We start from the raw sequence: 14,813 nt of genomic DNA, 5'->3' as shown, positions 1-14,813 counted from the left end.
ATATTATTATAATATAATTATGTAAAATAAAATACACTTTATTATATATATTTTGGAAGCACCATGATTTGAGTCTAAGTCTAGGGCCATATTCTTTATGTCAATTTTAACCCATATTCAATCCAAACTCTACCCAAGCCCATCATCCATAATAGATTACTCAGAAGTCCAACAAAAGAAGAGTTAGAAGATGCTGATGATGAATATGATGCCCTAAATTTAATTAGGTCCAATTTTCGACCTAATTGCCGGCCCATAAAGACAGACCTAATCATCCATGGCCACTGCATTCCCTAACGCAACTCTGTCCATTCTCAAAACCCTACAGATAAATACCTCAACCTCGATGTGCGGCAACTTTTCTCCGCTCACCATCTTATCGGCGGGTCGCTGCAGCTAGAGAAGAAATGGTACTCTCTTGTTTTTCGTATCCTATTTGTATTATATAGATTTAGCATGGATTGGTGATCAGTGATTAGATGTAAATTTTGTTTGTTAGGGGAAAGGGACAGGAAGCTTTGGGAAGAGGAGGAATAAGACCCACACCCTCTGCGTTCGATGTGGTCGCCGGAGTTTCCACCTTCAAAAGAGCCGTTGCGGTGCTTGTGCCTATCCTGCCAGCCGCGTCAGAAAATGTAAGGGCTGATTACAAAGCGTTATTATATTTGAAAGTATATATTTTTTCGATTTCTTTAATTGGCGGATTAGAAAATAAGGCAAATAGGTAATAGGATTGGAAAATTAAGCTAGATAATGAGGAAAAATATAGTGTTAATTGGTCATGTCCTGCTTAGATAATGAGGATTGAGAGGTTTCCATATTTTTGAATTTTATGCGTTTTGATCATGAGGAAGATCCTTAATCATCTGGGTATCTGTGATAATGAATTTTTGAATTGCTTTTTGCTGCTTTTGAAGGTCATTTGTTGTTTCTACAACGATCAACGAAGAAGGTTTTGATGATAGGAACATGGTGTGCTTAGTTTGACTATAGGTTTTTTATGATAATATGCACAGGCAAATTCTGATTGTGAGTTTGTAATTGTATTATTGTTGTGTTTGGCTTCAGATAACTGGAGCGTGAAGGCTATTCGCCGAAAGACAACTGGAACCGGCCGCATGAAGTACCTCCGTCACGTCCCGCGCCGGTTCAAAACTAACTTCAGGGAAGGTGAGTTGTTAATATTGAAAGAAATTTTGAGCTTGCTATTAAATTCTGTTTAATTATTTAGAAAACAAAATAGGAATATAGGATTTCCACGATCTATCAATTCATTTCCATTTTATTTTCATTTTCAAAACATTGCTGTTTTGATCGAATATTTGTTATTCTGTATTTGGTATAGGAACACAAGCAACTCCAATGAACAAGGGAGCTGCTGCAGCCTCTTCGTAAGCCTTAAAAGGGCAATGCAAGTCTGTTTTGTTTTCATATTTATCACTGTTTAATAGACATTCCTTGTATGCTGAGAGTTTTTTCAGAACATTAACAAGTATTTACTGTTATATCATGATTTTGGGTGCTTATTACCTTTTATTGCACTCATGGCATGTTCAATTATACTCAACCATTGGGCTAGAAACCTAATGGTAGAATACTTGCCTAGGTGGTTAGTGTTCAAACCTTGACAATGACAAAATCCTCTTTAAGAATTTTCAGAGTACCAAAACAGAATTTCCATATTTTCATAATCATCGTTTTCAATTGTGTAAGATTACAGTGGTTCATTTTAATATTTCAAACACAAATAGACAATCCAACAGCTGCCTTTCAGATATTGAAGAACCGAGTCCCTGGCCCTGCCTTTTGGGATCGCTTCTTTCATTTCTCAATTCGCTGTTTAGGCGATCTAGTCTGCCTCAAGTAAGTTGAGTAATCGCTTCTGCGTCTAAGGGATTCAGACTTAAAAGAGTTGAGCTTGAGTGAATCAATTTCTAGCCGTACAAATATAACGACAACAGCTTTATTCCCAAATCATTTCTTGCCATTTCTTGTAAAATATTGGAATTTGATATCCAGATTAAGGAGGTAACTATGCCAGTAATCGAAAGCAAACACCTCAACAAGAAAGGTCTGCCAGTACAACAAACCAATGCAGAAGGTTTTTAAATTCAAGAAGACATACCAGTAAGACTAGAAAAAAATTCTCGATTCTGCATTATGTTTATGTTAGTGTTTGAGCCAGTAGTTCCGCAGTTGAGCCATGTGCAAAAGTATCTCATCGCGACCTTGATTGGTAACACTACTGGTCATAATCCAAGGTGGTGCTGTCTCGAAGAATCCATTTATCAACTCCTGAAAATCCTTCACATTTTCTTCGGGCCTTTTCCCTCCATTCTTTTTCTTCTTTCTCTTGTCACATTTGGTAAAAATCAATGTCATGGGTATCTGAAAGACCACAGATTAGCCTCCAGTTTTCCCCTTTATCCAATCACAATTTATAGTGAACACCAAAATTATCATCTTTGAAAAGTTCTAAATGCAGAGTTGGAACACCATTGTGCATTTTATAGCAATTTGGAGGGAAAACAATGTATCTGACAACCTGACAAGTTTTACTTATAAAATTTCATGAAGAAAGAGAAGCCGTAATTGTATAAATATCATCAAGAAAAATTGCTAATTAAGTTAAAAATGACAGGATTAAAATTGATAATAAGCCTAATGTATCTAACGTGGGGTCAAACCATCATTTTGTATCATTTGCTTTTTTACTTGAATTAGATAGGGGGGAGTAAATATAAAGAAAAAGACTTTACCTGATTCTGACCCAGCCAACTGGCATATTCAAGATCTATTTTCTTTGCAGGGATACTAGCATCTATAAGAAGGAACACTGAGACCAAGGATGAATGATTGAGAAAATAATCTTTTGTAAACTTGTCCCAATCTGTCCGAAGTTCCTGGGGAGCAGCTGCATACCTGTTCAGAGAAGAAAAAAGTGTTGTACCATTACAACCTGTGACATGAGTGATGCAGGTAAAAGTCCTATGTTTTAGTTAAATGAAATTGATAGTACAACTGCAAACAACATGACTAATATCATAAGAAAATGAAATAAACTCAGCAAACAAATGAACTAATGCAATTGAAAGGCTGCACTACTATCACCAATGAGAAAAACACACAAGTATTTGTAAGGGATACATGGTAAAGCACATTGAGTATAGATCAAACAGATACACTTAATACACAGGAATCTCTCTTTCTTATTTCACTTGGAACATGAACTTCCAGAGTAGATAATTGCGAGAAGCATCTCAGATTGAACAAACTGGATAAAATCAATAGTAAGGATCAAGAAAATGAAATAAACAATTACAGGCGTCAACATAAAAGATAGATGCGTTCATGACTAACTACATTATTAAACAGGATACATCTCACATGGCCAAAGGTGTTCCACTCCCTGAAAAATATTAGAAGTGCACTACACACTGCTAGCAGAAATACTAATGATCACACACTTTAAGGTTAACTTTCATCATCATCCTTGCATTTAGTGAATATAAAAGCCCTCCTTACCTATTATAATCAATTTCCCAGTTACAAAACTGATCTGATATTTAAAAATTAAAAAAAAAAAAAAAAAAACAAACCTTAAAATATCTTAAATAACCTAATATAAAAGCCTATCCATCTTCCCCATCCACCCCAACCCAACCATTTCCGATCCTCTGGGTTAATTTTCGATTTCATCTCCTTTTCTATCGATTTGTTCCTTTCTTGGCTCCTTCCTTACCTAGCCCTTTGCCTCCCTTTCCTGTTTCTCAATTTGGTTCGAAAGTGAGGAACGAAGGTGAATCCTTCTCTGCTTTTTCCATGAACCAGAAATTAAAAAAGATATAAATTTCAATTAAAAAAATGTCTTGCTTGTGCGGGTTTGTGAATTAGATTTGTTGTTTGTATGGTTTTGTCAATTAGAATTGTTTATTTGGGAAGTTTGAGAGAGAGATGTACGGAGATGGTGAGAGAGGTAGAGAAGAGATAAATTGGGTTTCAAGAAACCACCCAACTAATCATGCGATGGACCACCAGATCATAGGTTGCATAGGTGAAAATGGAGGTAAATTTGAAACCATTGATGCAATGGCATGTGGGGATTGCAGTCTTTGAGCTTGTCCAAAGCTCCCAATCAAGTTATGTTACTGGTTCTCAATAAATCTCGCCAGCTGTGATTGACTGATCAGCCATGGAAACCAAGAAAAGAAGGTTTAAGTTTGGTAGGTCATTGTGAGATGATTAGAGAAGCATATTAATAAATTAATCTTTTGATTTTTAGTTAATTTGTGTTTCTGCGACGTGATTTTTGTAATCATTCGGAAATGGATTTGTTTTCAATTATTGAATCTGTACTAATTTTCTTTATTTTTTTTTTTTACTTCAATTTTAAAAACTTTCTGTAAAAATTTTTGAGAAATTTATTCATGAATTAAAAATTTTGTTTAGATTTGTTAATGGGTTGAATTCTTTGTCAATAGTTTGTGATTGTTCATTGCTCAGTTTGGAACTTCAATTTGTAATTTGTCCATGGTTGATAGAGATTTGATGTTGAGAAGAGACAGAGAGAATGAGATAGGGAAGGAAGAAGGCTGAGAGGATTGTTACAGAGTGAGAGATACAGTGGGTGGGGTAGGTGAGGTGTAACATGGGCATTTTCATAGTTACTAAAGGCGTGTCTCAGCTCAAGACTTACAAGGCTCCAACCCTAGTTCCTTTACAGGAAAAAGGCAAGCGACATTCACCAAGCCCTCGCCTTATGCACTTAGGCGTACACCTTGTTCCAAGTACAAAAAGGCGCGCCTTCTTTATTTCCACTTTCGGCGAGTAATTTCATTGACAAAAAGCACCATCACTCAACTCGAAATTTGTCTACCTACCAAAATCCAATATTGACGTACTAATAAGTTTTCGAAATTAGTATTACTAGTGATAACTAGTTATCAAAATCTCGTCAAACCACCACACCTAAAATCACAAACCTTCCATATTTTCATTTTCAACACTACCACTCTTATTATCTTTTTCATATATATATATATATATATATATATATATATATATTGCATTTACACCTATTTCAAAATCTATGCCAAAAAAAAAGGGAAAACATCATCCACTAACTTGAGAACTAAATAATACTTCTTTAATTCTTAAAGATGAGGAAAATGATGAAAATATTGATTTTGAAAATGAGTATCAAGAGAATGAAGGTATAGAAGAAGATGAAAAAGATTATGATGCTAATCTTAATGAAGTTTGAAGAGTTGTTATTTTATAATTGCTTGACTTTATTTTTTAAACATTAAAAGACTATTTAAGTTTTAATATATTAGTACTTGAATGCTTATTAGTTATTATTATTTTTAGTTTAATGTTATTTAAAGTTTGATAGAATATTCACATTTGTTTGACTTTTATGATTTTTTTTTTTTTTGCCTCACGCCCTCACCTCACTCAGGCTTGCACCTGCGCCTTATGCATAGGCTCCAAGACCCCTTAGCACCTTAGTGCGCCTTGAGCCTTTAATAACTATGGGCATTTCATTTTTTTTTTTTTTTCCACATCAGCAAGATAACAAGGAAATTGGTTATCTCAAGTTAGAGGGGCTTTTATGTTCAATCAACTAATGTTAGAGGAGTTTTACGTTACAAATTGAAGTTTATAGCGGCACAATTACAATGCCTTAAATTTAAGGACAACAGGTGAAATTTATCCCACAGTGTAAGTATTGAACTCTGCACTATAAAATTTATGTATTCAATTCCAGGGGGAAAAAAGTCTTATGAATCAAGATGTAACTACAGAAAACTTTGAACCATACCCATATCCAGGCAAATCAACAAGGTACCAGCTATCATTGATCCGAAAATGATTGATGCATTGCGTCTTCCCTATGAGAGGAAAGAATAATTAACAGTGATTGGTGAATCTTTACCATACCTAAGATGCAGAACCAAAATTAAAACTTAACAGTTATGGTTAAGTTCAAATAAAAACTCCTCAAAAGAAAGTTCAAATAAAAACTAATACTCTAAACTATAGATGAAAGCTACAAATGTCATCTCAATCATTAGAATGAAATCACAGTTTCAAAAAGTAATAGGTTTTTTGCGAGCATAAGCAGAGAATTAAGCACAACAATAATATTCCATATACAAAGAATTAATAGATAGTAAGCCAATTTAGCCCTTGTATTTGCACCAAGGCTTAATTAGTCATAGAAATAACCCTTGCGGGTTGCGGCCAAACTAAGATTTAGTATGGTAAATTAGGTCAATTTGGCACAAAAATGAAATGTGTGCCAAACACACCCCAGATCAAAATTGGCATTTTACAATTTGGACCCCTAAGTTTATAAAAGCTACATTTTGGTCATCTCTTTGTGCTTTTTATCTCCCAACTTGGTCTCCCTTACTCCATCCATTTCTATACCTTCTCTTCCAAAAAAACCGCAAAAATACAAAACATAATTAAAAATTAAAATAAAAAATACCATCAATTCTTTTTTAAGTACCTCAATTTCCCCTTCAAATTGAAATCAGAAACAACAAATTAAATAAATATTCAATAATTCCTAAATCAAAAATAGTATGTAAAAAATATTTTCCTTAGAGAACAATATTTTTTAAAAAGTCCTTAAAAAATAATGATTTAATTATCATTTTCATAAAGTATCAATGACTAAAATGTAATTTGCCAACCCTCACGCACCTTTGTTATGTTGTGTGTCTAACAATATGTTTGAATGTAGTGTATGGAGGTTTTTAAATTAGAGGTAAGGTAAGGTAATGGAAGATAAAGTATTAAAATCTCCCAAATCCACCAATTTGATAGATTGAAAAAGTGGGAGTTTTGGAGGTTTTAAAACCTCCAAAAACCTTACCTCCTTTAAAAAACTTTTATCCCAAATAATCTCACTACTTTAAAAACCTATATCTTACCTCCAAAATCTTCCTCCCAAACAAGCCGTAACTGTAAGTTTCCAAATCTATATCAAATTGATTCAATTTTCCAAATTAAGTGTCAATTTGGCTAGAAAAGTTATTTTTGTGTCTAATTGAGCTTTATTGCCAAATACAATGGCAAAATTCGCATTTTGTCTGAGAATTAATTGTATGAACTATAAAAGTAACTTATTGTGTCTTTCCAACATTTCGTAGTAAACTCTTAAATTACACTTGTCATACATGAACTTAAGGGTCTATAGTAGCGCAGTACCTAAACTTCAATTTATAACACAAACTCACAAATTTAATTTAGTAAACACAAAAGTTCTTCTTACCTTTGATAGTCAATTTCTCAGTTAGAAAAATTTATCTGGCACTTAAAAAAATTAAAAAAAAAAACTTGTAATGTCTTAAATAGCCTCCAATAAATATCTATTCCTCACCATGCTCATCTCTCTTCTCCAAATCCCTAAACATTTCTCTCTCTCTCTCTCTCTCTCTCTCTCTCTCTCTCCACACATCTCAGCCCAAGCATTTCTTCTTCTTCTTCTTCTTCTTCTTTACATATCTCAACCCAACCTTTTCTTCCCCAAAACCCCAACCATTTCATCTTCTTATCTGGCAAATACAAAAATTCTTCTACCTTTGATAGTCGTTTTCTCAGTTATAAAAATTCATCTAGAACTTATTAATAATAATAAAAAAAACCTTGAAATATCTTAAATGCCCTCCAATAAATATCTATTCCTCACCCATGCTCCTCTCTCTTCCCCAAATCATTAACCATCTCTCTCTCTCTCTCTCTCTCTCTCTCTCTCTCTCTCTCTCTCTCCACACATCCCAGCCCAACCTTTTCTTCCCCAAAACCCCAACATTTTCTTCTTCTTCTGCTTCCCACCTATCCCAGCTCTTTCTTCCCCAAATCCCTAACAATCTCCTTGTCTTTCTCCTTCTTCTCCTTTTTTTGGTGTCCACTTATAGCAATAGAGAAACCCAAATCTAATATTTAATCACATATTTTACTTTTAATCTTTTTTTTTTTTTATGATGATGAATGATGATACAATGTTTCTTGGTCAGTTTGGTTCTAGTTTTGTTGTTTCTCTACCTCTTTTTCGCCTACTTCTTCTGCTTTGTCAAGGCCCAAGGGTTTATCCATTTTCTGTAATAGTGGCTTTAGAGAATGAGGGGTTTGTAAGTATGATGAGATGATGCCTATTAGGTTCTTGCTTTGATTGGGTTTGTGGGTATGATCAAAATGGGGGTTTTGAAGAATAGGGCTTTGATTGGTTTCTTGTTGAATTGGGATGGATGATAAAGCATGGGAAAGGCATTGCAGAAACAAAGTGTCCTCCACACGATGAACCACGAGCAATAATTTAATAAGCTCGAATTGCAGCAACAAAGCTTCTTGGCATAGCTCCAACCCAATAAACAATCAGCCTTCCTTTTTCCAATTGAGTTTGTTCAAGCCAGATTCTTTGGCAACAGTGAACTAGTGATCTGGTGTCTTTCTTTAATTGTTGGGATAATGAATGTGGAGTTTTTTTTTCTTTAAAAAAAAAAAAACAGGTTTTGTTGATTTTATTGTAATCTTGTGTTCAGTTGAATACATTTGTTGATTTTTTATATTGAAGTTCTCAAATTTATTAAAAGAACTTGTTATTTTATGATTTGAGAAATTTATTTGTAGATTGAAAATTTTGTCATTCTGATTTGTCCATGGGATGAAAAATTTTTCATTTTTTAAGCAGAGAGAGGGAGAAACAGGGTAGAAAGTGGGGGAAGAGACAAAAATGAGAGAAGATTAGGATGTGGGTGGGAAAGAAAACATGTTTGTTTGTTGAGAAAATAGAAAAAGACGGAAAATAGAAGAAGATGGCAAAGCTCCTGTGTAGGAGAGTGAGGTAGATGGTAAGGCTATTTAGCTCTTTTGTTTTTTTAACATGACGCCACATCAACAGAAAACATGTAAACCCATTATTATAGGTCATAAGGACTTCTATATTAACTAAAAACTAAATTAAAGTTGGTGGGTTTTTATATTACAAATTGAAGTTTAGATACCGCACCTAAGTTCAGAGACCACTTGTGTAATTTACCCCTTATACAATATAAATTTGCTTTCAATTTTGGTAAGACACGAAACAGCTACCTTCTCAGTTCTCAGAAACATATTTTCAAACACATAATTAACATCAACTCTCAACCATAACTTCTCAATAATTTCTGGCTAAAGCATCTGCTAATACTAGCAACAAAGTTTCCCACAACACCACAATAGAACAACAGATATAATCAGTAAAAATAATGTGACATTGACAAACCAGGTTTCTTAGAGGTAAGCGCAAGCCGCTTTCTTCTCACAAGCGAATTGAGCAGTGAGGATTTGCCAACATTAGACCTTCCCACAAGCGCAAACTCAGGCAATCCATCAGCAGGGCAATCCTCAGTCCTCACGCTGCTCTTCACGAACTCAGCCTGCACAATCTGGGCATTCCTCGCGTACTTACTCAATACTATGTTGGACCCTTTCAAGATTCTGGTACTCAGGGAAGCATCATTGAGAGAAACCTCAGTCTCTGGCGGCACGAAGAGCCTGTCAAGTGAAATTTGGATTTGGGGGGAATCCAAAATTTCCTGGTTGTTTGAGGAGATATGGGAGATGGGCACAGGCTCAGTAGTGGATAAAGTGTATTTGGGTCTAACAACGGTGGGGAGCTTCAGTCTGGGTAAGAGATTTAAGTCGAAGTGAGTGTGCAGGGGGGACGGTGGACGGGTGAAGATAGAGAAGCGGAATCTTGGAAGATGAGTGAGAACCATCTCTCCGGTTATCTCTCTAGCTTTAGGTTACGAGGAGGAAACCATGAGCAAGATTGCAGAGGCTGTAGACTGAAAAATCTGAGAGCGGAGAAGAAAACAAGTTAGTCCTTGTTTGGACGAAAACATCTTTAATCCGGCCCGATTTGAAGTCGAACCGGAAATGTTATTGGCGGGCCAAACAAATCCTACACCCAAGCAAGACGCTGGCTCCTGCAAATGAAAATCAAGGGTGTGTTTGGAACGATAACTGTCTAGTAATTAGAGGTTGCGATTATATTTATTAATAGGCAGTAAACATAATTTCCTCTCTCTCTCTCTCTCTCTTGTCTCTTTTTTTTTTTTTTACAGACTCCGGTTTCTTCTTTTTACAGCATTTGGCCGCCTTTTTTGATCCAGTCAGTGAATTTCCCTCTTCACTATTGAATTGGATTGTAGATAGGTTTGTTGAGTGAGCAGTGGTAATGAATGGGTTAAAGATAGGAGCGTGAAGGAACTAAGCTGAGCCGGGCGTTAACTTGTTTAGGCTCAGCTCGTAAGTATTGAATCAAATTCAAACTCAAGCTCAAGCTCAAGCTCAAGCTTGAATTCCATTTAAGTTTTAACACTAAAGTTTGAGTTCGACTCATTTAAAATATATTAAATTTGAGTTCGATTTGAGCTGGACTCATTTTAAATTCATTTATTATATTAATAAGTTAAATTTAAGCTCGACTCTTGAAAAGCCCGATAAGGTTATTAAAACAAAGTAGAGCTTGAGTTCTATTAGTTCGAGCTCGATAAGTTTGTTTTTGAGTTCGATTTTATATCATAAATTTAGTTTTTTACTACTTTTAAATTTAATTTATTTAAATAAGTTTAAAATGATTAAACATATTAAATTATTTAATTTATTAAATTATATTTGGGGCTTTATATTTTTTATTAATACTCTATTTAAAATATGAATAATTTAATTTATGTAGAATAAGTAAACAATATTAAGTAGGATAATAATCATAAAAGTATATATCTAAGTTTAAAAGCACATATAGAGGGGGAGAGAGACATGCTAAACTTGAACCTTAACATTTTAAAGGTTTACGGTTCACACACACACAAATTGTAGAGATAGAGATAGGAGAGGAATAGTATATAGAGTAATAATAAATTAATAATATATATGGGTAGATTAGTTAGTATTAATAGAAAAAAATAGGAGAAAGACTGCACAGAGAGAGAATAATAATAATAATAATAATAATAATAATAATAATAATAATGATCGAATAGATTAAAGAGAGAGAGGAAGAGAGGTGAAGAGAGAGATGAATTTATATTCTAAATTATATGACCACCACCAAAATTACGTAATTAAGTTTTCATTATTTATAATTTAATATGGTTAAAATGGTTCAAAATTTTTATACATAAAAATTATAATAACCTTTTAGGAGCAGCTACAAATAATTATATTTTATAAGTGCACTTTTATTTTAATTATATCATAAATTTATATATTTAATAATATATTATTTTATATTCAAAACATATATTTCATATTCTAATTTTATTTTTCATATACAAATTAAGTTTATTTTTTTAAAAAAATTAAATTACAAATAACTATATTTTATATATTAATTATATTATAATTTTAAATAATAGAATAATCGTAAATAAAATAAATATATTTACTAAAGAAACAAAATACAATTATTAGTGTAAATGTTTTTATAGACGAGTCAATTCACAGGCTTATAAACGAGCTTGTTCATTAACAAGCCAGTTTGTGAGCCTGTTCAATAAGCCAACTCCTGAGCCTATTCAACGAGCCTACTAACGAGCCAACCTCCAGTAGCTCCAAGCGCCTTAGTTCATTTACCCCCCTAGTTAAGGATGATCTTGGGCTGCCAATGATTTATGTATGCTGTTGTTTTCTTTCCTTATGTCATTCTTTTGTTAGTATTTTAGTAATGTAGTTGTATGTTTGGTGGTGCCTAAGAGAATAATTTCTAATAACCTTGTTTGCACCAAAAATAATTTAATTAGCTCATTAATTATTTTAGACCCATGATTAATTAAATTAATTTTTTTGTGAAATTAATTTAATTAATTTTATTTTATTAATTAAATTATGAGGCCTGAATTAAATAAGACGATATTATTTTTAGGTAGCTATCAAAAGGGAGTTATAAGGAATTAATCAGCTAAAGGGAGTTACTAGATCATGGGAAGTTATTAGCGGTTAAGAGAAACAGGTGCTAGGGAGTTACAGGAAAATATGGGACTTGAAGGAAATGCTTATTCCAGAACCTTTATAGGAACCATTAGGTGCTGCTATAAATATGTTCTACTATGCAATGTTAAAGGTCTCAACCACTCAATCAATTAATCAACTACAGACTCCAAGAGTCTATTTATATTTACTTTTATCTATCTTTTATTTTTTCAGCCTTGTATTTCTTCTTTAAGCTTTGTACTTAAAATTCCAGCAATCAATATAATTTCCTGTTACTTTAATTGCCTATTTGAAGTGGGATTTTGACAAAGCTGCGTTCAGCCTAGTCAGGTTCCCACAACCATTTGAGAGAAGTTAAAAAAGTGCACAGCTAATACACTCCATATCTAGCATGCCCACATTCCTAAGCTGTTAGCCAGCTAAATTTTTTTTTAAGGAAATAATTTTCGGCACGCTTAGTGGAACTTAGGTCTCATTCCACCATTCGACAACATCATTTTTGTAGGTAATACCATGCCTCCAAAAATCAGAAGCAAAAAAACCACCAGATCTCAGGACGCGGAGAGAAGTCCTACTACAATTGGTCCAAACGTGCAGGTTTAGCTCATGGTGGAACATTTCGAATGGTAACCATCACAGGGAGAAGAAGTCCAGATTCCATATGCAACAGAAGCTATACTTACCTTGCCCACTGACCCAGGAGTGGGCAGGAGTAGTTTGTAATGTTTATGATATGGAAAAACTAGTGTCTACCATCACGAATGCTTTGATAAAAGGCATCAATTAGTGGGTGGAGAATCTCATCAATTGGATGCATAATTTATTTTTACAAAATATACCATTCTAATTTATGTGTTACTTCTTGATGACTAGGTTACTAAGCCAGAGGAGTCCGATTCGACATTCAGGAGCTCCAGGGATATCAAAGGGCAGTCCTTGCCATGAGCTCCCCAAGCCAACATTAAGGGAAGTTGAGTTCAGATTGAATAAAGGTGCCAGCCACCTCACGGGAGAGACGAGCAGGTGGTAAGACAACCCAGAACGCCAGTGCAAATCAGCTGCCCCAGCGGCAAATCAGGTGTTTCTATGCAAATTATTGGAAACACTAACCCTGTGACTCATCCGAGCAGTTATGATGCAGATACTATTACAGGTCCTCAGACTGCTCCAATGCCGGAGCAGGTGCTTACACTGTAGTTAACATTTGGCTTGAAGGGCAATAATCATAGAGGAACCAATATCCTTGTGGTGCAAGTACTGCAACCAACCATACCTAAGCCCCAAGTGCTAGCACCTATGGTTCAGGTTATAGCAATCCCAATCGCACCATAGGTGAACATCGATGCAATCAGGGATGCCATCTAGGAGCTATATGGGTCGGGCCTTAGTCAAATTGGTTGCCCAGAATTTCACAAGCCATATCCTGACACCATTGATAGGGAGAACCTATATCCAAGAGGGTATCATATCCCTGAATTCAGTGTCTTTTCAAGGGAAAATGGGTAATCAACTGTGGAGCATGTGGCAAGATTCATGATATAATATGGGGAATTGGTGAATTATGAAAACTTTGCCAGTTACAAATTAAGATCGTTCCCAAATTCACTCACTGGAATCTCCTTCACCTGGTATTCAACTTTTTTGAGAAACTCTATTTTTTCTTAGCAGGAAATGGAGAGATTGTTCCATACTCAATTCTTCTAAGCTGCACCCGAAGTGTGCATAGCTAAGCTTTTTAGAATGACCCAGAGGAGCGAAGAGTCGGTAGATGGTTTGATTGCATGGTTCAAGAAGATAAGGAACAAGTGCAAGGTGTTCCTGCTTAAAACTGAATATGTCAAAATGGCCTAGAGGGGGCTAGACGTTAAGCTTTAGAAGAAGTTCCAGGGTATAGAGTTCAAGGACTTCTACAAGTTCACTACTAAAGTTGCTGAGTAAAAAGAGTTATTAATGGAAGAATGAAATCGAAAGAGGATGGCTATGGGTACATATTACCAGGAGGTAAGCATTCATGAACTTGTTGTGCTTGATTTGATTGCTACTAGTACTTGTGCATGTCCTGCTCTAGGAAAACTAGTTAAGGTGGTTCACCAGAGGAAGAGTTAGATGACTGCAGCCACACCTCCTCAGTATGCCTTTGACACAAGTAAAACTGAGAAAATATTTGATTTCTTGCTAAAAGAAAGGCTCATTAATCTCCCTCCTAATCACAAGTTTCTAACTAAGGAGGAAATGAGAATGAGAGACTACTGTAAGTATCACAATTCCTGGAATCATGACATGAATAACTGTTGGGCCCTCAGGAGAGTCATCCAGGATTGTATCAATAAAGGGGTCCTAAAATTCCCTGAAAACAAGGACTCTAGGCTAATTAACGAGGATCTTTTTCCTTTGGTGGCATCTATCAGCACGGCCACAATGGACCTTCGAGAAGTCATCATGGAGCTAAGAAAATTACAGGTTCAAACTAAGGTGATCAGAAAATCCAGAGGCCACTTCAGGGATTTTCAACTTATGGAGCCCTTCCTAAAGTTCCAAAGAGGCCCAAGAGGAGGCAGACACGATATACCACACCACTTGAAATGAGCCCTAGGGAGGTATACAGAAAACCCTACAGCAAACACAACTAGGAGGCTGGCCACTATCCAAGCCATTTCCTGAGGAAGGTTGAACCTGCTATATCTATGGAACTTGCAGTAAAATTTCAGAGGAGCTAACCCAGGTTTGTGGCACTGCCATTGGTCGAATCGAACAAATAGTGGCGACTAGTGTGCCATTCTAAATTTCCACAGCCATTAAACCAGACGCAGAAGAGAAGGCTC

At 35.1% G+C, this 14,813-nt stretch overlaps 2 protein-coding genes and 1 long non-coding RNA gene across 4 annotated transcripts in view; 2 read left to right on the top strand and 1 right to left on the bottom strand.

Moving 5' to 3' along the window:
- The first annotated feature begins 248 nt into the window (after window positions 1–248).
- LOC110669079 (60S ribosomal protein L37-1) lies at window positions 249–1,529 on the top strand. The gene is made up of 4 exons (XM_021830564.2): window positions 249–410; window positions 500–635; window positions 1,069–1,170; window positions 1,346–1,529. Exons 1-4 carry the CDS (start codon window positions 408–410, stop codon window positions 1,393–1,395), a joined length of 291 nt encoding a protein of 96 aa, XP_021686256.2. The 5' UTR covers window positions 249–407; the 3' UTR covers window positions 1,396–1,529.
- Window positions 1,530–1,661: 132 nt separating this feature from the next.
- LOC110669134 (GTP-binding protein At2g22870) lies at window positions 1,662–10,040 on the bottom strand. 2 transcript variants are annotated; one of them, XM_058129907.1, is made up of 5 exons: window positions 9,278–10,040; window positions 5,825–5,894; window positions 2,760–2,922; window positions 2,122–2,388; window positions 1,662–1,934 (listed from the first exon to the last, which is right to left on the bottom strand). In XM_058129907.1, the coding sequence occupies exons 1-4, from the start codon at window positions 9,771–9,773 to the stop codon at window positions 2,170–2,172; spliced, it is 948 nt and encodes a 315-aa protein (XP_057985890.1). In that variant the 5' UTR covers window positions 9,774–10,040; the 3' UTR covers window positions 1,662–1,934; window positions 2,122–2,169. The 2 variants fall into 2 exon arrangements, with proteins under 2 accessions (XP_057985890.1, XP_057985889.1); XM_058129906.1 differs by lacking the exon at window positions 1,662–1,934 and having other exon boundaries at window positions 1,963–2,388; window positions 9,278–10,038.
- The window catches only part of LOC131170578 (uncharacterized), a 29,381-nt gene continuing 17,416 nt past the window's right edge, over window positions 2,849–14,813 (top strand). Inside the window, exon 1 of the long non-coding RNA XR_009141370.1 lies at window positions 2,849–2,979. This is a non-coding gene — a long non-coding RNA (uncharacterized LOC131170578). The remainder of the gene's footprint in view (window positions 2,980–14,813) is intronic.

The sequence above is a fragment of the Hevea brasiliensis genome, chromosome 11, assembly GCF_030052815.1.
Source record: "Hevea brasiliensis isolate MT/VB/25A 57/8 chromosome 11, ASM3005281v1, whole genome shotgun sequence".
Classification (NCBI taxonomy): domain Eukaryota; kingdom Viridiplantae; phylum Streptophyta; class Magnoliopsida; order Malpighiales; family Euphorbiaceae; genus Hevea; species Hevea brasiliensis.
Note: the sequence above shows the minus strand (reverse complement) of the source record. Positions and strands in the feature narration are given on the sequence as shown.